Source organism: Nyctibius grandis, chromosome 1, assembly GCF_013368605.1.
Source record: "Nyctibius grandis isolate bNycGra1 chromosome 1, bNycGra1.pri, whole genome shotgun sequence".
NCBI classification, from domain to species: domain Eukaryota; kingdom Metazoa; phylum Chordata; class Aves; order Nyctibiiformes; family Nyctibiidae; genus Nyctibius; species Nyctibius grandis.
The window spans coordinates 98,369,089-98,391,866 of NC_090658.1; the positions used below are offsets into that span (position 1 = coordinate 98,369,089).

Sequence of the window (22,778 nt, forward strand, 5' to 3'; positions counted from 1 at the left end):
CCAGCACAGGTGTGGGGTCCACTCAACAACTCCTCAATATAATTAAACCTTTATAATTAAAGCCAGACTTCCTACTTCTTGGACAAGCACTCTAATAGTAAGACGATGCAAAGGTAGGAACCCCCAGTAATGATGGAGTTACAGTCCTTAAGACATTTAATTGTTCTGTTTTCTCTAAAAAGCTTCAGCAGATTTTGGGTGCTGCCCATCTGCTCAGGCCAAATACAATGGACCATTTAGGAAATTAGGTTGCCTTTGCCTCAGAAGAGCTCCTTCTGAATATCACAGCCATCTACAGTGAAGTAAAAAGGCAACTGTTAAGCACAACCAGAAAATGCTCAAACAGTTCAGGTGTGTGTAAAGGTAAGCCATACTGAAAAGCAGCCAGCCTGAATGGCTCTCTAGGAATCTCACAGCTGTTGGGTGCTTACGTCTTATCATTGGTAGCTTTGATCCAACTCTATTTGCACTGGTGTTAATGAGTTTTGCACTAGTGCTATTAGCCCAGCTTTTAATTTCAGGAGAATAGTGGTCAGATCCTGTAGCTGTTAGCTTTTAATTTACAAAATGTACTTAGTCCATTCTGAGAATTATAGAAATACTGCAAATAAAGTAATTCTTCAAAGGTGTTTCTTGGAATCTGCAGCAAAAACTTTCTGTGTTACCCTCCATAAACCAAACTTTTCTTTCATTAAAAAAAGAGATCTGATCGTGTAGGAAAAAGAAATTATTTGCTATCTGCTTTTCAGAAGCTATACTGCCAGGACAAAGTTCTGGATTCCAGTTTCCCCATTTTGTTCAGACTGAATATACACTAAGTATTAATACACATCTCTTCCTAAAGCTGTCAATCACTTTCCTTTTTTCAGAGGTGTTTTCCTAATTTTCAGTATTTTGTACACTCCATGTGATGAAGACTACATCTCCAAACCAAGTCAGTTACAGAAACAATGCTGAACAACTTTAGCATGTGAAAAAGAAAACGAATCTTTCCAGACTTCACAGAAAACTGAAAGCAACAAATTCTGTAAATCTATGAAAATATAAAGAAAATGCATCCAAACTAGATCCCGGTTCCTGTCCTCTTCAAATAGGAAATGTTTTGGGGTTTGTTTTTTTTTTTTTGCCTGTGCCCACTGAAAAACACCACTGTCTCAAAAGATCAGCTAAATCACTGAAGTCTTTTATTTGACAACTGGTGAAAAATGACTGCAGCAAATCTTAGACCAAGATGCAGATGCCAGTTCCAAAATTTTGTACTGAGTTGAAAAGAATGCATTTGGAATAAATCAAGGACAGGAATTCTGTGCAGGCTAATCTGTAATAGTTTTGTAAATTCCTTGGGAGCCTATCTATCTTGTATTAAGTTTTTTTGGTATGAACTTTCCCTAGAGAAATATCCATTAGCATTCATGTAAAAGGTACAAAGAAGGGGACTGCCTAGATCTTTTAATCAGTCTGGAAAAGGAAGAGATATCCTGGGGAATCTTTAGAGGAACATCAGTCTACATCAATCAACATTTATATAGACTCTCTTCATCCTCACATGTGATATAATACAAACAAAAAAAAAAAAACCCAAATCAGGCTTAGGACATCACAGTCTAATAAATCAGGCATTCCCTTTTGGTCACAGTGACTCATTTTTATGCTTTATATCCTGGTTCATAAAAATAATGTCTTGGGCTTCATTTTAGGCATGATAAATATCAGGGATCTTTCATTACAAAAAAGTGTTTGAGGGAACTCTTCAGTAGGAGCAAAGAAGGCATATAGGGTATTTCATAAGCATGAGTTTTATTGTTTAACTATTCTTGGGTGGTTTTTCTTTGGATGGCTCTTTGTGCCTATTTTGAAGATAAAGGCCCAAGTCTTACATCCTGAAGTTGATTATTCTGACATCACACAATCACAGAATGTTAGGGATTGGAAGGGACCTCGAAAGATCATCTAGTCCAATCCCCCTGCCGGAGCAGGATTACCTACACCATATCACACAGGAACGCGTCCAGGCGGGTTTTGAATGTCTCCAGAGAAGGAGACTCCACAACCTCTCTGGGCAGCCTGTTCCAGTGTTCGGTCACCCTCACCGTAAAGAAGTTTTTCCTCAAATTTAAGTGGAACCTCCTGTGTTCCAGCTTGCACCCATTGCCCCTTGTCCTGTCAAGGGATGTCACTGAGAAGAGCCTGGCTCCATCCTCAGGACACTTGCCCTTCACATATTTATAAACATTAATGAGGTCACCCCTCAGTCTCCTCTTCTCTAAGCTAAAGAGACCCAGCTCCCTCAGCCTCTCCTCATAAGGGAGATGTTCCACTCCCTTAATCATCTTCGTGGCTCTGCGCTGGACTCTCTCTAGTAGTTCCCTGTCCTTCTTGAACTGAGGGGCCCAGAACTGGACACAATATTCCAGATGCGGCCTCACCAGGGCAGAGTAGAGGGGGAGGAGAACCTCTCTCGACCTGCTGACCACACCCCTTCTAATACACCCCAGGATGCCATTGGCCTTCTTGGCCACAAGGGCACACTGCTGGCTCATGGTCATCCTGTTGTCCACTAGGACCCCCAGGTCCCTTTCCCCTACGCTGCTCTCCAACAGGTCTGCCCCCAACTTGTATGGGGTTGTTCTTGCCCAGATGCAGGACTCTACACTTGCCCTTGTTATATTTCATTAAATTTCTCCCCGCCCAACTCTCCAGCCTGTCTAGGTCCCTCTGAATGGCTGCGCAGCCTTCCGGTGTGTCAGCCACTCCTCCCAGTTTTGTGTCATCAGCGAACTTGCTGACACTGCATCTATTCCCTCATCCAAGTCATTAATGAATATATTGAATAGAACTGGTCCCAGTACCGACCCTTGAGGGACTCTGCTAGACACAGGCCTCCAACTGGACTCTGTCCCATTGACCACCACTCTCTGGCTTCTTTCCTTCAGCCAGTTCACAATCCACCTCACTACCCGATCATCCAGACCACACTTCCCCAGTTTAGCTGCGAGGATGCTGTGGGAGACGGTGTCAAACGCTTTACTGAAATCAAGATAGACCACATCCACAGCTTTACCATCATCTGTCCACCAGGTTATGTCCTCATAAAAGGCTATCAAGTTGGTTAAGCATGACTTCCCCTTGGTGAAGCCATGTTGAGTGCCCCATATGAACCCCCTATCCTTGATGTGCCTAGACACAGCACCAAGGACAAGTTGTTCCGTTACCTTTCTGGGGATGGAGGTGAGGCTGACTGGTCTATAGTTACCCGGGTCCTCCTTCTTGCCCTTTTTGAAGACTGGAGTGACATTCGCTTTCCTCCAGTCCTCAGGCACCTCTCCCGTTGCCCACGACTTAGCAAAGATGATGGAGAGTGGCCTAGCAATGACTTCCGCCAGCTCCCTCAGCACCCGCGGGTGCATCCCATCAGGGCCCATGGATTTATGGACGTCCAGATTGCTTAATTGGTCCCTGACCCAGCCCTCATCAACCAAGACAGACTCCTCCTCTATCCTGACTTCTTCTGTGGCCTCAGGGGTCCGGGGCTCCTCAGGACAGCCTCCAGCAGTATAGACAGAGGCAAAGGCGGCATGGTTCATATGACACCTGGCAGTGTTCAAGGTCAGGTCGGGGCTTTGAGCAACCTCGTCTAGTGGAAGGTGTCCCTGCCCATGGCAGGGAGGTTGGAACTAGATTATCTTTAAGGTCTCTCCCAAGCCAAACCATTCTATGATTCTATGATATATCTAGACCACATACCACTGTACAGATGGGAAAGAGAGGAGTCAAAATGGTGTATACAGATGTACAGAGCCTAGCTACCCCTTGGATTTCTACAACATGAGGTAATTCAAACCATTTGTCAATGAGAAGGAACTGCATTCAACAGCATCCTTTCTGCTCTCCAGACAGGGTGTGGGACTACTCAGGACATAGGCACAGAATGATCTCTAACACGGAAGCGTGCAGTGCTAAACTGTGCCTAAACTAAGTGTACTTGTGGACAAAGAAGCAGCTTATCACTATCTTTCATTTCTGTAGCAGTAAAAACTGACCCAGCAGTCATCTTTATATGTTGTTCTTTCACTTACTTCCTAGACTTTAAATATATTCTGCTGTTAATTAAATTAAAAATTCACGAATAAATTGTGAACAAGTATACAGCTCAGTTAATTCCTATGATCTACATCTTTATTTTCACACACTACACATAATACAAGATCTGTCACACATACTGTAAGTATTAAAAAAAATCCCAAAGTTAAAATTATTCTAAGTAATTAATGAACCATTTTTTCTTATACAGCAAAATTTTCAGCTGCTGAATTAAGAAACCAACCCCAAAATCTAATTAGGCCAACATTTCCTGATTGCTGTAGTTAGGCAAAAGTGCTGGAAGATTAAAACCTAATTCTATCAGAATAAAATACATTTGAACTCATCACATCATCTAGTGAACAGATCACATGTTTTTGCAGAGTACTATAAAAAGCACTGAGGTTGTCACTAACTAGAAAGTATTGACTAGATTTTTCAACAGGATCTGAGATAGCTTGGAAAAGAACAATCCAGGTGAAATATTACTCCTGAAATAACAAGGTTTGTCCCATATAACAGAATGTTCTTTCCTGTAGCAACAAACCTTTAATGGGCTTTCCAAATTTTTATGATGATCCTTATCACCTAATGAAACTTCAGTCTCAAAGTGAATGTAAGCACACATAGAGAGCACCATTTCTATCATTTAACCATAGTGCCATTCATGTCCACCAGTGAATTCTGAATAATAGCATTAGTCATTATTAATGATATCTATAAATTAATGAACAATGTTTTCCAAATAACGCATCAAGTGGAAAAATCTGTCTGGAACAGCAGATATAGAGACCTGGTAACTCACAACTAACTACAATCACAGAGGAATAAATTTTTGTATATGTTCAGGCACCAGAATCGCATGTTAAGTCTGCCCTCTAGCTATAGCCAACATCCAAGTAGGGAATGGGAGATGCAGTCACTGCTACAATGGGCTGCTGATACTGTCTGAGACTTGTATGACAAAAAGGATGACAAAATTCCATACCACCACCCTTTAACTCATTCAAAACAAGGCTTCAATTATTTGCAATGGACAATATTCACTGTGGATACCACAGAGTTCTTGAGCATAATCAAATCAAAATCACTCACAATAAACTTAAAAAAAAAGTTCAACAATCTGATTCCATTAGTAAACTGCCATCTTCCTTAGGAATATACCAATCACAGAACCCTAGAACAGAATAGCATATGTTGGAAGGGACCTTCGGAGACCATCTGATCCTACCCACTTGCTCAAAGCAGGGCCAACTTTGATGTCAGATCAGGTAGCTCAGGGCCATACCTGGTTGTTCTGACTCAAAGGAAACGTCCCAGTTTTGTCAAGGTACAATACTCCCAACGTTTTCTACAACTCTGCCCATTTACATGCTTGTTTAGAAAAGGGGTTCTGGAAGATTTGCCAAAAATGCAATCTGGAAATAGGGACATCAAAAATTATGCCCTGGAAGGCAGCCATCTCCTGCAGCTGGTTTTCCACACTGCTTTGTGAAGTTAACACATCACACACACAGCTAGAATTACGCCTCAAAAATTCAAGCATTGAGAGATCCTGAGTCAGCTGGGATCTCAGATTAAGGTGCCACAGTACAAATGTAAGGAAGCTCAGACTTTCAGCTGCAGTCCCACAAGAAGACTGATTAGGGAGCTAGATTTACATCAACTCGAAAGTTCCATGTCAGCTCAAACTCTGCCTTGAAGATTTTACTTTAAAGAACTTGGCTCCAGATGCTACAAAACCTACCAGATTCTTCCAGCATTGTTGGAACAGAGCTACTGAGGGCTGGGAAGTCGTTCCTCTTAGCAGAACTGATTAGGTTAGTCTCCACGCCATGCCACCAAAAGGGATGCTATTTCAATTCTAGTCTCATCCTCATCACGAGTCATAAACATGCACTCCCTCAAGTCAAGAGCTGAAATGTTTTTTTCCCCTCCACAAAGCCCAATAGCACCAAGTAAGCTAAGCTGACATCTTGTACATAATAGACAACTCAAAGAAGAAAACATGTCACACATGCTTATTCACTGCTGATCTGTTGTTAACATGGCAAATGAAAACCAAAACAAATGTCTTTTCCTCCTTTCAGAGATTAGGAAAATGCACACTTTTAAAGGGGGAAGATAAAAGGCAATAAACAAGCACATCAGAATTCTGCTAATCAAGACCTGTGGAAGTGCTAAGACATATGAATCTATGCCTACCTATGTACATACAAAAATATCGCAGAAGAGACTGTGGCTGTACATTCACATTTGTGAACTCTGTGGCCTAAGAGGAACAGAACTGTGGAGCAAACCCACTGGTATTAAGAACCCCTCATCCATCACAATGCCCATTTTCAGGAGAGTTTACTTTGGACTAGTTCTAGTCTGGTCCTGCGGATGCAATGTGCATTGGCTGCTAAAGCTCATTCATTGTGTTCTGAAGTAAACAGGGATCATAAAGAGATTTCCATCTGAATGCATTCCTTAGTGCTAATGTGGGCATATTCTATGGCTGACAAATGGGACTTAAAAAAAGTTCAGAACTAAAGCTGAGGTAGAAAAACTTGCAGGTCCAAAGTTTGTCGCAGGAAGCACTCCTGCCAGTGAACCAACAATTCATAACTGGGACAGCAAACAGCATTCTGAGGTTTGCTTTATAGAAGCCAGTCTCAGCAGGCCATGCTTCTGACACACATCATTATTCATTATAGGAGAATGAGTTCCATCCAAAGTTTTGGAGTCAGTCTACTCACCAAGTCCTTAATTGCAAATGATCAATCACAATTTATATCAAATTGGGATCTACCGCCAGGGTCTTCAGTTAATGTTGTTTCAGGTGACTGACAAGCTCAAGTTTCTGCAGGCAAAGACCAGCTGATGGAACAGGACTCTTTGTTTTTAGTACTTGTACTGACCAGTGTACTGGCATTCTAAACAAGGCATTCACACACAACAGTCTTGTCTGAAACCAAACTAAAGCCAAATGTTACATGTCACTGACATTCTTCTTAGGCAATCAGAACACCAAAACCAGCCTACACATGAATGAAACTCTTCCTTCACTGCTAATTTCTTAACATATAAGGCAGGGTCTCTGAACTCATCGAAAATGACCATCTGAAATACTTTGAACAAGAAAGTGCAGATTTGTTGAGTGGCAATGGCTACAAATCAAGAATCTGGAGTTTATTTTCCTGGACTCCCTGGAATCTGTTTATTTTTATGAAAAATGTAACTAGCTGAGTATAAAAAGTAAATAAGGTAAGAAACAAAATATTCTAATTGAAGAGGAAAAAAAAAAAAAGAAGAGCTGCTCTTGTTTACCTGGCAGAAAACAAAGTGAACTGGAGAAGCTGGGAGAAGTGCTTGGGACAGTGCTCAAGTTACACTTGAAAGCATCTTCAGTTTCACTGAAGCTACTGCCTTTCCACTTCCGCAGACAAAAATTACAATGTGCTCCAACTGCAATCAATTATGTATTTGAACACACTGATCAAATGCATATCCTTCCTTAATCTCTTAAAAGAAAAAACTTCCAATTATTTTTATTTTGGTGATGTGCCAAAAATCAGTTGGCATTTCATAAGCTAGCTGACTTTTACATTTGATGTTAGAAAATAAACATGAAGGTGCAGTTATCGCTTGCAGAAAATACTTAAGCATAACCAATAGATTAAGTGGCAACAGAAATCAGGAGCTGTGCAAATTGCAGAACTTGTCACTGAATCCCTACATGGTGCTATGCTGCACAGCTCATTCACGCACTAGTTACAAATAATACTTAACTCATTCCCCGTTATCCTTCTAAGGACAGGTCTGCATAATTACCATTTCGTAAGTTTTATGGCATATGTCAACTGTTCAGTTACAAAAAGTACTCATTTCTAAAAGCCAAGCAATTACAAAATAGAGGACTATACATTTTTTATTTTTGTGCCTAAAAATCTTCTTATCAAGTTAATTTAAAAAAATTAAACTCTTATTTTTTGTTGAATCTACAAATACTACAACATGAAACACTATGCACACATAACAGAAATTTTCATGTATTTTTTCATCTGTGCAACTACAGTTATGTTTGTAATGAACACCTGTCATCACAGCTGGCATGTAATGTAAACCTGATGTAATTTCTTGTCACACTATGAAATTTAACAATCATTTCCAAGACGCCCAGAAATTACCAGACAGATTGTGGCTGCTGAAGAGATGACAAGCAGATTTCAAGGAGATTATTGCCAAAGAACATAATTCTAAACATTATGAAGAAGCAACATCAGAAAACATAAATTTTCCACTGGGTCAAAGACAGTATAAATCCCTCAACTGCCAACATAAAGTGATCAGTGATTAAAGTAACTTAAAATTCAAGAAACAGCATCAACTTTAACTCTCTTCATTTTGAATAAATAATCTGATTACCTTCTGTTCCTTATAAGCAAATCAGGTCAGCTTTTGCTCCTTATCAGCAATTAGCAATGACGATAATTGTAAGACAGAAAAATAGCTCTAACTTATTAGAATTCTGAATTGTCAAGTCCAGAAAGAAAACATCCAGGGTTTTTTTTTTTTAAAAACAACCATCCAATCAGAAATGGCAAATATTTAAGCCTCAATTTCTTCCCACTACCTGCTATTATTCTCTGAAATAGAGATTTATTTTCATAGGGTAACCTATTACACAGCCTGAAAAATTATTTTGTCTTCGTAATTCTTGAACTTGAAGATAAGATAAGGCTTTCTAAGGTTGCTTTAACAAGTTAACTTTTTAAGGTTACTCTTTCTGCTTTGACAAACTTGATAGCTGGGCAATGAATGAGTTGTACTTGACTTTTAAAAAAATATTCTACAACTGTAACACTCCATTAAGGGCATAAAAGCAAAACTAGTTGACAGACAAACCACATACAATGCTATAGAAAAACACAGACTAGAAAAGCAGACACTTAGTTAATCATAATCACTTGCCATTTGCTGTAATTTATTGAATCAGTAATTTCAAAAAGCATTTACAATTTTAAGTATCAATTCCTATTTATACACCAGAAACAGATAAAGAGAATTGTTAAAGTAAGTTATCTGTCATTCTGCCTTGATAAATTACTTGAAATTGAAACTGAAATGTTCCCAGAGTTCACTTGCTAAATGAGAGCTAACTGTATCTCCAATGCTAGATCTGAGGAAATTCTGAAAACAAAACAGGGAGGAAAAAGCAAGATGGGTAAAAATGTTTGTCACAGATCCTCCTAGATGCATTGTTGTGCCTCCCAGTTCAAGAAAGATAAGGAATTACTGGAGAGAGTACAGCGAAGGGCTACAAAGATGATCAAAGGACTGGAGCACCTCTCTTATGAGGAGAGGCTGAGAGAGCTGGGTCTGTTCAGCTTGGAGAAGAGAAGACTGAGAGGGCATCTTATCAACACTTACAAATACCTTAGGGGTGGGTGCCAAGAGGAGGGGACAAGACTCTTCTCAGTGGTGCCCAGTGACAGGACAAGGGGCAACAAGCACAAACTGAAACACGGGAAGTTCCACCTGAATATGAGGAGGAACTTCTTTACTTTGAGGGTGGCAGAGAGCTGGAACAGGCTGCCCAGGGAGGTTGTGGAGTCTCCTTCTCTGGAGATATTCAAAACCCGCCTGGACGCAACCCTGTGAAACATGCTCTAGGTGAACCTGCTTTGGCAGGGGGTTGGACTAGATGATCTCCAGAGGTCCCTTCCAACCCTTAACCATTCTGTGATTCTGTGTGATAGAAGCAGCACTGAGAAAGAGCTGTCAGAAATGTGCTCATGATTGCAATACTTCTGGTATTAACTGGTTTTGCTCCAGGATTTAAAACAGAGAACGGATATGAGCACAAATCTCTTGTTTCTGAATGGTGCTAAGCACCAGTACTTACTGGAGCTTCTTTTTAAAGGCAGAAGAGGAGATGCTCAATTGTACTTTTACCTACAATGCTCAACAGAAAGTAGGAACTTCATCCATTTTGGGGTTAAGCGACACAACCATGTGTTTAACAGAGATGTTCTCTGGCAAATTTGAGAACTAAAGCCACAAACCACCATACAATAGCATGGTTGAGACCTAGACCCCCAAAACATCACCTGCCGGATCCACAGCCACTTTTAGGGACAATCTCAAAACCAAGCGGACCACAGCAGAGTCAAAACAGTAGCAAGTTTGCTGCCTTACGGATTTTCCCAGCTGCAAAGCCAGCATCTGAAGAAGAAACCACATTAAGCAGCAGTAGATGTTTCTGCATCTTAGACTCCCGTTTTCCCACAGAATTAGAAAAATCAACAGAAGTTGAAAAATTAAAGCTGTATTCCTCCACAGTGTTGTCAATCTCTTGCATATAGCCTGGGGTAAAGTGATTTCTGGAATTCTTTTATATATATATATGTATACACACACATACACACATACATATACACCAGCATAGTGGCTGCACTCAGAACTTCTGCTCATTAGGTAGGAAGGAAAGCATCAAACCAGTGGTCCACCTCTGCAACAAAAATGGTTTATTGTTTATTTTACTTGAAGAATATGGGACTAAAGCCAAAGTAACTCTTATATAAACTGAAACAGGAGCTTGTTGGAAAGTTTTTTTCTAGGTCTCCTATTCACATTTATGTACAGTGGCCTTTAAAAGATAGTAAGTATTAACAAAGCTTACCTGCTTTTTTACTGAGTTTGTATAAGAATGTTTGTCGTGGATCTGAATGGTCTCGACATGTCAATTGCAATAAAGAACCAGACTTCTTCCACTTCTGCATAAACCACAGTCCTGCATTGTTAGGTACAACATTAGTATATATCCAAAATAAAATATGAAAAATAATTAAACTTAAGTACATAAAGTCCGTATATTTAGGTCCTCGCTTGTTAGTTTTATTTTTCATGTCAGCATTGTCAAGCCCAGAAACATTTAAAATTTTTCTTCATTATTCTTTCCTGTCTATATATAACAAAGCATGAAGACCATGATTTCCACTAAGGTACATGCCCTTCTAGAAAAAAATAAGTGTACTTACAAAAAGTGAAAATACATTAATAAGTTAGCCATAAGGCAATATACAAACTCTATTTGAATAATTTACAGAATATTACAACATTTTCATGTTGAAATACGTAGCACTAAACAAGAAGTATTCTCAGATTTCTAAAAATAACTTTATAGAACCACTGAATTCATTAAATAGAACTTGAACAAAGGAAGCAGAATTTTCTGGGAGGAAAACATAGTATCATATTTTCTATGATGCTGTACCCTCTTCACTAGTCAATGAGCAAAGCCAGCTGGCTAACTGGCCTTTCAGAAAATCTTCTCTCCCTTGCCAAGCAAAAGTAAAACAAGCAACCAAGCCCTTACAGCCTCACAAGTGTGTTGATTCAACCCTTAAGGAAATAGTTATCTTTTACTGAAGGAATTGTTTGAAGGTCATTAATGTATACATACAATATAGTAATTTAGACTTCAATACCCACTACATATTATCTTGGTATTTTCCCAAATTGGTATCTTGGTATTTTCCAAAATCTTAAGGAGTTTGAAATGTAGAGGAAGATTGCTATATGAAAAGGATATTTTGTACAGTCTTCAACTATAAAAGAGATTAAATACTCCAGAAATCCTTACTTTTTCAGTGAATATATATTCTGGATTATACTTTGACAGCTTTAACCTTAATTAACTGAAAGCCATTTGCTGGTGATTATACAAACAAGCAAACAGCCCTGCCTCTTTGTATCCTGGAAAACTGCACTTTCTAAAAGCCAAGTAATGCTAACCCTTTTGGGTGATTCGGGTAAGATTCAGTTACAGATTAAAATATGTGAAAGAAACTGTCCACAGCTATACTAGGTTAAACACCCAGCAGGTGCCCATAATGAATTATGTTGTAGATGTCTTAATCCTGAAGTGAACCTCACCGGTAATGTATTGAGGGCTATAAATGGTACCATTTCAACCACATTCAAAGAGCTCTCATGTTCCCCCTGCTTCTATAAACTCCAACAGTAACTCCAGTTAGCAATTCCTGTCCACTTTTCTTAAACTCAACACATGTGAGTTCTTCCTCCTCATTTTTGTATGAAACAAAATAATACAACAATCAATACAAAAACTGGCACTAAACAAAGTAATTAATGATTTTTAGAGTGTTTTCACAGAGCTTAATGAGCATGCTTATATTTAGTGAAAATAAGTGTTACTCATTTTGGGTTTGGGCTCTCCAAGGTAGGTGGTAATCTCAGAAACAAGTTTTCATTTAAAAATTTGATGCTACCTGAAAATATTTTCCAACATTTATTTCGAAAGTCAGCAGTTTCTACAAGTTCTCCTAGAGCTACATTTAATCTTTAGAAAAACAGATATTCATAAGGTACAAACACACTGCAGATTCTAAGGTCTACTGTAAGACATTCTTGAGAGAGAAAAGACACTACTAGTAGTTCAGAATTATTTTAATGCATCTTACCTATTTGTTTAGCAGATTAAGTATACTAAAATTCAGTTTATAATAAATTGAGCTCAACACATTAAAACTGGAGTTTCTTTATGGTGTAATAGAAAACCTGAATCAAACACATGGGAAAACACGTCAACCATCTCTTGCACATCCTCCTTTTTTTTTATAAATCTTTCTCCCTTCTTATGACAGTGAAACATACCCTTTCTCATAATCAAACTAATGCAAAAATGTGCACCCCACATGAAACTAGGTTCGATGGGGGAGGGGGATAAGACCAGGGCAGCCACAAATGAACCTGGGGTGACAGGCCTGCGTCGGGGGCAAGGCCGCTAGCCCAGCTGAAGTGCATTTACACCAATGCACACAGTATGGGCAACAAACAGGAAGAGCTAGAAGCCACTGGACCACAGAAACGTGGTGGGATGACTCTCATGACTGGAGTGCTGCTATGGATCGCTATAAACTCTTTAAGAGGGACAGGTGAAGCAGGAGAGGCGGTGGGGTAGCGCTGTATGTTAGGGAGTGCTTGGACTGTGTCGAAATTGAGGAAGATGGTGAGGACAACAAGGTTGAATGTTTATGGGTGAAGATCAGGGGGAATGTCGGCAGGGCGGACATTACGGTGGGAGTCTGTTATAGACCACCCAACCAGGATGAGCAGGTGGACGAGGTGTTTTACAAGCGGCTGTCAGAAGCCGCCTGGTCGCCGGCCCTTGTACTCATGGGCGACTTCAACTTGCCGGATGTCTGCTGGAAATACAACATGGCAGAGAGGAAGCAATCTAGGAGGTTCCTCGAATGTGTGGAGGACAACTTCCTCATGCAAGTGGTAAATGAGCCCACTAGAGGAGGGGCCCTGCTTGACCTGTTGCTTGTGAACAGAGAAGGACTAGTGGGAGATGTGAGGGTCAGTGGCCGTCTTGGGAATAGCAGAGTTTTTGATAGTGGGGGAAGTAAGGAGGGGCAAGAGTAGAACTTCTGCCTTAGATTTCCGGCGGGCTGACTTTAGCCTGTTTAAGAGGCTGGTGGACCGAGTCCCTTGGGAGTTGGTCCTGAAGGGCAAAGGAGTCCAGGAAGGCTGGACATGCTTCAAAAGGGAATTGCCAAATATTCAGGAGCAGGCTGTCCCAGTCTGTAGGAAGACAAGCCGTCAGGGAAAAAGACTGGCCTGGTTCAACAGAGAACTTAGGCTAGAACTTAAGGAAAAAAAGAGAGCCTACTTGCTCTGGAAGAAGGGTCGGGTAACTCGGGAGGTCTATAGGGATGTGGCCAGGTCGTGTAGGGAGAAGATTAGAAGGGCCAAAGCTCAATTAGAGCTCGATTTGGCTGCTACAGTCAAAGATAACAAAAAAAGTTTCTACAAATACATCAACAGCAAAAGGAGGGTCAAGGAGAGCCTCCATCACTTGCTGAATGAGGAGGGTAGTGTAGTGTCAGGGGATGAGGAAAAGGCAGAGGTACTCAATGCCTTCTTTGCCTCGGTCTTTAATGTCAAGACCTGTTGTCCTCAGGAGACTCGGCCCCCAGAGCCTGAAGTTAGGGACGGGGGGCTCTGTGAACCTCCCGTAATCCACGAGGAGACGGTTACTGACCTGCTGTGCCAGTTGGACACCCACAAGGCTATGGGCCCGGATGGGATTCACCCCAGAGTAATGAACTGGCAAATGAACTTGCCAAACCACTCTCGATTATCTACCTGCAGTCCTGGTTAACTGGAGAAGTTCCAGCTGACTGGAAATTAGCAAATGTAACGCCCATCTACAGGAAGGGTCGGAAGGATGATCCAGGGAACTATAGGCCTGTCAGCCTGACCTCGGTGCCAGGCAAGGTGATGGAACAGATCATCCTGAGTGCCATTACACGGCACATGCAGGACAATCGGGGCATCGGGGCCAGCCAACATGGATTCATGAAAGGCAGGTCCTGCTCGACCAACCTGGTCTCCTTCTATGACCAAGTGACCCGCTTAGTAGATGAGAGCAGGGCTGTGGATGTAGTCTATCTAGACTTCAGTAAGGCATTTGACACTGTCTCCCACAGCATCCTCCTAGACAAACTGTCTGCCCGGGGCTTGGATGGGTGGACTCTTAAATGGGTTAAAAACTGGCTGGATGGCCGAGCCCGGAGAGTGGTGGTGAATGGGGCAAAGTCCAGCTGGCGGCCGGTCACTAGCGGTGTTCCCCAGGGCTCAGTTCTGGGGCCGGTGCTGTTCAATATCTTTATAGATGATCTAGACGTAGGGATTGAGTGCACCCTCAGCAAATTTGCAGATGACACCAAGCTGGGTGGGAGTGTCGATCTGCTGGAGGGTAGGAAGGCCCTACAGAGGGATCTGGACAGGTTGGATAGACGGGCCGAGACCAACGGCAGGAGGTTCAACAAGAACAAGTGCCGGGTCTTACACTTTGGCCACAGCAACCCCATGCAGCTCTACAGGCTGGGGGAAGAGTGGCTAGAAAGCGGTCCGGCGGAAAGAGGCCTGGGGGTGCTGATGGACAGCCGGCTAAACATGAGCCAGCAGTGTGCCTAGGTGGCCAAGAAGGCCAATGGCATCCTGGCCTCTATTAGGAATAGTGTAGCCAGCCGGTCTAGGGAAGTGATCGTCCCTCTGTGCTTGGCACTCTTGAGGCCGCACCTTGAATACTGTGTCCAGTTCTGGGCCCCGCACTTCAGGAAAGATGTTGAGGTGTTGGAGTGAGTCCAGAGGAGGGCGACCAAGCTGGTGAAGGGTCTGGAGGGTCTGACCTATGAGGAACGGCTGAGGGAGCTGGGGTTGTTTAGCCTGGAGAGAGGAGGCTCAGAGGTGATCTTATTGCAGTCTACAACTACCTGAAGGGAGGTTGTAGTGAAGTGGGAGTCGGCCTCTTCTCCCAGGCAACTAGCAATAGGACAAGAGGACACAGCCTCAAGCTTCGCCAGGGGAGGTTCAGGTTGGACATTAGGAAGAATTTCTTTTCAGAAAGGGTTATTAGACATTGGAATGGGCTGCCCAGGGAGGTGGTGGAGTCACCATCTCTGGATGTGTTTAAGAAAAGACTGGACATGGCACTTAGTGCCATGGTCTAGTTGACAGGGTGTGTCAGGGCAACGGTTGGACTCGATGATCCCTGAGTTCTCTTCCAACCTGATTGATTCTGTGATTCTGTGAAACTGCTAAGTGCATATTTCAAAGACAAAATCTCCCCTAAACTGATACTACCGAAAATAATCCTTTACCTGTATTAACAAGAGCACTGCTGTTGTAGAGGGTACCAAGATGTGGTCCAGACAGAGACAGGAAGGTATGAAGTTTGTTGAGGTAATATTTAAATCGAGGTCTTGTGAGCACTGAACGGATTATTAAATTACCCAGTGAGTGTCCAATAAAGCTGTTTAAAAAGAAAAAACAGTATAACATAGAATTTGATGGCAATCTTTTTTTTCTTTTAAACAGAGAAAAATAAAACTGGTGTCATAAAATGCTGAAAGAGCATAGGAAAAAAATTAATGAAGTTTCCATTCAGAAGCCTGTATTTTAGGTCACACAGAAAACATAGCTTGGCCGTATCTCCCAAGCTGCACAAACTTGTTATAAACATGTTCTGAGCTCCTCCAGAATTATTTTATACATCGTTTTTGAAAAGCTAGTGAAAACAAACTATCCTTCCACCGGCATCTCCCACCCAAACCCAAGATTATTTCTGGTTGTATTTCCCTTAGCACCAAGTATTCAGAAAATATTTTATGAGCTGTGCATGACTGAATAAATCACTACGTTTGCATGTGATGGCATTCAGTATGATAAATGCGTGAGAGTTACTGAAACAACCTAGTGGAGAAGGATTCCAAAAGTATTCCTATAAGGCAGAAAACTGTTACTTGACTGAATCTGATTGTTTTAAAATAGAAGCAACATATCAAATCTGCTTAGCAGTTGGACCAAAATAAGTGATTACCAGCTTGAGCAAGGCAATTGAAGAATAGTTGTCTGCCAGGAGAATATTACATTTAGTTGTTTCCCTGGTTAAGCGAGCTAGGGGAAAGAAGGATGGGACTCTTTAGCTTCATGTATCTAAGAATAATTATTATTTAATCTGAGGTGCCTACTGTTATACCCACTCGTCTGTATAAAGCATTTCTTTAGAAGGGACACTACAAAATAAAGCAATTCTAGTTATTATGCAGTTATGCTTACAGAACCCTGCTGAGGGAAGGACCACACCATCCTAGGCACTCACTTAAAGAGGATATGGTAGAGATAAGATTCACAAAATTAGAAGGAAAAAGTGCCTTCCCGTTTTACAAATGTAATCTCAGGACATGGGGAGAACAGACAACCATCCAAAAATATACAGTAGAACCATCGTGGCTGCATCATATGTGTGCCACAACATTATACCCGTAAGATCATCCTTCCCGTTTGCTCTGTATCACTACATTCATCAACAAAAATAGGTAAAACAAAGCTACCAGTAATATCTATGTAAAATACAGTGCTAAAAAATTACTTGACTGTTTAATTGCTTCCCAAGCAAGAATTATTAACTCTGAAAATTCCAATTTAAAACTAAATGAAAAAATTCAAACCTTTGGTTACAGAATCACAGGGCCACCCTTGAACTCCTAAACTCTGACATAATTATACATTTCTATGACAGAATAGGCTATTTGTTCCTTTACCAATACACAGTTTAAGCATATACGTATATTCTTCCCGTTCACTTTTACTACTAGATTTTCAAAATTGCTGCAATATCAGAACTTACTTGCTGCAGCTTGCTATGTTTGCCTAAGTAATTTAGAAATGAAAGATACGTATCCTCTCTGCTGTCAGCACAACAGCAGTGTATTTGCAAAACAAAATACTGAGCTGCTGACTCTCTTGAATACTAAAATTTAAAGGCATTCTCTGAGAGTACATCATACAGTCCACACATGAAAACCAAAATCATAGATTTCTTTAGGAACAAGAAAATGCCCACAGAAACTGAGTGAGTTTATTCTCAAGGTGATCTGCATGACATAATTGCTCTTGAGTAAGAGAGATTATTTTCTAAAGAAGATCTGAACACTAGCAGTGATGTTCTCTGACAGTTCAGCCACTATTTACTAAACATGATAAAAGGATGAGAAACCCTTATATTGTACCAGAACAAACGACAATTTTGTCACTGGAAAAAAAACAGTGATCGATCAATCAACCATATCAACCTCAATATTATGGGCATACCTGAACCAAAACTTCATAAACATGAAAGATCCATTTGAGGGAAAAAAAGGTGTTCACAATTAGCTATGTGACTCTACCTCAAAGACTAAACACTTGTTCTTGATTTGGAAAGACTTCAAAAAATAACAGAGGTTACAGTAATATATTGTGTTCAAATTCAGATGTTTAGGTGAATACGTAATAGGCCTTTAATATTATTTTCTAATAGAGAAAGGTTAAGGATTTGCTCAAATCAAAAAGGAAAAGGAAGGAAAAAACCCTCCAAAAAGGGTTTGGAAAGTGTAAGACAAAAACATAATCCATCCTACTCATTGTTTCAGATTCCTGCAACTGTGGGATGCTCTGCAAAACCAATGTATTTCTGAACAGTAGGTGGCAATATTACCATCTTTTGAATACAAGATACCATTAACTCAACACACTGAAGTCACAGAATTATAGTGTAGCACTTCTATGCGCTTTATGGCACAAGTCTATCAATTCAGATCATACTGGAAAATTAGACAAAGTAAAACCTCATTATTCTATGCCAAAAAAAAGAAAAATCCTGTCCAACTATAAAAATTTGTGGAAGAAAAAAAATCCATCAAAAGCCATAATCAAAAAGGTGCTGAAACAATGAACAGATGTTTCAGTATATGCATAACATTACAAATTGCTTTAATTTTTTGTAAGCCAATGTTACTTAGGGAAGAGGGTAACAAGCTCAATAATCCAACTGAGGTGAAAGTCCAGTACAGGTCATCAGAAATGTATGTAAGAGCTGACAAGACAAAAATGGTTTCTGAAACTACATTATAAGAGCATGTGGTTTATTTCCTAGCTATGTGATGATCCGGAAAGGCTTCCATACTTACACGTACTCAAAACGTGAACAGGTATGACTGAACGATTTGACCTGCTTCAAAGTTGCGTTAACTTTGAAGGTGGCACTGGTATGAGTGGGTAACTGGTCCAGATGACCTCCAGAGGTCCCCTCAGCCCAAAATATTCCGTGATTCTTTACCAAACAGTTGTTTTATAAGACAAATTGCTGTTGGTTTGAATCAAGCTTCCAGTTCATGCTTGCTACACACTTGTAGTGAGCACAAAGATTTTGTTCAGAGGAGATCAACGCACAGGTTGGGTTACTGTACTGCTGGCAATAACTGGTATTAGCTTTGGCAGTACCAAAAATGCTGGTTCACTGCAGTTGACAGTATAGTACAGCTCTCGGTTCTGATGGTACAGGAGTGCCTTTTATTATCTCAGTACAAGAATGTAGCACAATAAATAGGATTTTGCCATTACTTGAACGCACGAGGCTTTGCATTGACCCAACAGCGCAGAATCTCAGATCTTTTCTTGACTTGCCTTGGCCTGAGCTGATTTTAGTTTGTTTTAGCTGTGACAACAATCATCTGGAAGTGAAGTAACAAGTCAGGCCTAAAGTTGCTTTAGTTTCACTGTAGTTTCTAGTAACAACAAGTAGTTATGTGTGGCTTGAACTGCATATCACTAGAATAAAGTGTGGTATGGAAGAGTGCAGACACAGATATCATATGCCAGAGGTCTCCAATGGTCTATTAACAGTCACTGCAGAAGCACAATCTCACAACTCAGGAAAGAAAGACAGTATCAGGGAGAACAGAGAACGAAAAAAAAAAGAGAGTAAGTGGGAAACAAAAGAAAGAGCATGTGGGCAGACTGAAAATATGAAAGTATGAAAATAAATCCAGGCAGATCCAAGGCCACGGAGGCAGAAACCCCCACTGTGAACATCATTCTCCTTACACTGAAGCCCCAGGATGCTGATGTCCCGCTGCTTAAGGAAAACAGAAACCATCAATCTTAGGACCCAGATAGCTGCTGGAAGGGAGCCTACCACCCGAGAAAAGATACTAGAAAGTTTCTGCATAACAACATTAGCCATATTAATAATGGGACTTTTCTGCATTAATTTGGACTATGAATTTCAGTAGTACTCTAACTAGACTAATGGCAATTTTTCCCTGCATTTTTTATGAGATTATGAAAACACTAATAGGACTAACAATAAATTCTTAGCTCTGCATACGAAGCGTGTTCCCTTTTTCCCGTAACTTGGAGTGTAAAAGTGTAAAAGAGGGATTGAACAGGTATTTCTGACACACAATGCTGTCAGCTTTTTTGCCATACAAAATCATTACAGGTGTGGAGACTGATCTCTAATTCGACTCAGCTACTGAGCATCACTTGTATAGAGAACACTTCCTTTAGTAGACAGGGAGATTAGTCCACTGTCTACTATGAGGTAGAAACACATCAGCTACTTGAACAAAGATTTTGTCAATAGTACCTTCCTGCGCTTTCTGGGGCATCCTTTAAAGGAACTGCACATAAGCACATCTCTTTCTGAAAGCTCTCTCATGTAGCTACCAGGAAACAGTTGCAGGATTTGCTGATAGGGTTAACTTTCGCATAAGAAAAGCTAAAGTTGAGAGACTGAGACTTCTGCTTTGCCAGGGCCAAAGACAAGTATACACCTTGAAAAGGAAACTAAAATAAAAATTGATAATTTCTTTCTTCTTTCAAGTGACAAGTAATAAATAAAACTGAAAAAACATTTACAAATTGAAAGTCTTATGAGATAAGCGGACCAAAAGCGAATGAGAATTCAGTTGTCAGGTATGAACAACGAGAAGGTAACTGGGTGGATTTGCTCATTACAAGCCTTCAGACCACAGCATGGGAGAGAAGGTATCAGCGTGTGCTGGTGGGTTACAGAACGCTCCTCTCTGGTACCGAGGGAGCTAACATGCAGTCTGTGTAACACAAATAGGATCACACTGGTTTTTTTTAAATCATCTATGTAGACAAAAATAACCATGTCAAATCTTGCCTATCTCAAAATAGAAACATTTGTTTAAAAAGTGAGATTATGTTTAAACATGTTAGATGTTTCCTCTAGCTGAATAAGGCCTACCAAACTCATGAGTATGCAGAAACTTCTAGGAAATGCATGTGACTAGCAAATCAAAAAACCTTCCAGATGTGTAATTCGAGGATGCCTAAACAAATGGATGAAGTCAGGCTTGAATTTGCTCCTTTCATCTACCAATGAGCTAACTCCCAGCAACACAGCTCAGTTAGTAAGGCAGTCTGCCCAAACGGTGTACCCTACTTTGAGAAAATAAATGGAACGGGTATTCTCTGGAAGTAACTGAAAAAGGAAACAGGAATGCATAGACTGGGGTGAGCCTTCTATTAAGATGCAAAACATGCGTTTTGGCACATGAAACAATCAGAAAACATCAAAATGATGAAATATTTTTTTCATGCAGCTGCCCTTCAACTTCACAGATAAGATGGATTTTCCCTGTAGGAATGAGAAGATAGACAATCTGCTATGTCATACTTGGTGAAAAGACTATAAAATCAGAAGAAAGTTAACTTTATCTTGGCATAGTGCTATTACAGTTTCCTTCAACTTTCTCAAAATGTTATGTTTTTCTGCAGAACCCTACCATGCAGGATCTGAGGAAGCACAGAACAGCAGTTCCTTAAATGTAATGCTTAACTCTGCCCTAAAACCACCAACAGGACTAGGTGAGCTTACAACACTGTTCAGTCTTCTTTCAGCTGAGAAATTCCCTCTCTCTCCTTTGTCCTCCTTTCCCCTGCTCCTCCCCGTCCCTGAATTTCTCTTTCCCATCTCTCTGTTGGCCGGCTCCTGAGCATCACAGTTCAGAACAACACAGGGCTCTAGTGTTAAGTTTATTTCTATAAATAGTATAGAACAGATATTACCTGATTTTTGAAAGGGTTAGATTATAAATTTGTATATACTGTATAATTTCATCTAAAAGGCGATCTGTCATGGAATCAAAATCAGCAAAGGTATCATTCTGTAAAATAAAAGAAATAAAAAATAATAACTGTATTTTCCAATGCAGCAATATACATTCTGCATTCAGTCTGAATTCTTATTCCCCAGTGTTTTGATCAACAGCACACAAATAAAAGCATCCATATTAACTTTGAATACAAACACTACAGCTAGTTATTATAATTTTTTGAGTTTTTTTTCTTGTAACACGGAATAAAGTGATACACATTTTACTCTAAGACTGCTTTCTTCTAATACACCAAAACAAATCTTAACATTACACAGCCAGCCTTACTTCTAAGCCTTCCCCTACACATTCTTATCTGTAGTAAAACAGAAGACCAAACTGCATATTCAGAACTAAATCACACTGCCCATGAAAGAGAGACAAACTGCGACAGCAGAAAGAGTCCCCATTAGTACTGTTTATTCAAAACAAAACAAATCCTTAAAGCCTTATTCTCAGTTCATAGCTGATTCTCTGCAATAATTAACAGCAAGAAATTAAAAAAAGAGGTAGGTAAATGCTGCCTAAAACTTTTCAACACAAGTTCCAAAGGATCTGTGCTAAAATCTGTAGTGTTCAACATATTGGTAAATGATCTGGGAAAGGGAAGAAGGAGATGAGATGTCAGACTCTGGAGACAAAACCAAATACCCAGGATAGTCAAAACTAGAACCAGCCAGAATTTCAGAAGAATCTTACAGCACTGCATGCCTGGGTGATAAAATGGCAAGAAATGCAAAAAAATGTTACATAGGGAAAACCAGCCCTAAACATATATGCAAACAATAATCTATACATCTGCGTTCTATATAATCAGCTATGTTAGGAAAGCAAGGGAAGAACAGAAAATATCAATATAGCATTTTGTAAGTCCATAGTGCACAAGCATCTTAAATGCTCTGTCTAGTTCTGATCATCCTATTTTAAATGACAAGAAGTTTGAACATGGGCAGGGCAGGATATAATGGATGATCAGAAACTGTTTCACATGTGATCTTGAGAAATACTGAATGGACTAAGTCTCTTCAGTTGCCTCCTGAGGGAGAAATTATACTTGTTTATAAAATACTTAATTAACTGAAGTGGAAAATGGGGAATGATTATTGACTATTTTTTTTCCAAAACCAGCTGTAGGGGGATTTGTTTAGATTTCCTTGTTTGCAACTGAAT

General features: G+C 40.3%; 1 protein-coding gene across 4 annotated transcripts in view; it reads right to left on the bottom strand.

The window, feature by feature from the left end:
- Positions 1 to 22,778, bottom strand: part of FAM135A (family with sequence similarity 135 member A) — a 47,810-nt gene that overhangs the window by 2,820 nt on the left and 22,212 nt on the right. For all 4 annotated transcript variants that reach the window (XM_068403968.1, XM_068403975.1, XM_068403959.1 and 1 more), the window contains 3 exons: positions 21,523 to 21,620; positions 15,762 to 15,913; positions 10,748 to 10,858 (listed from right to left, as the gene is read on the bottom strand). In XM_068403968.1, coding sequence (XP_068260069.1) covers positions 10,748 to 10,858; positions 15,762 to 15,913; positions 21,523 to 21,620 — 361 coding nt within the window. The remainder of the gene's footprint in view (positions 1 to 10,747; positions 10,859 to 15,761; positions 15,914 to 21,522; positions 21,621 to 22,778) is intronic.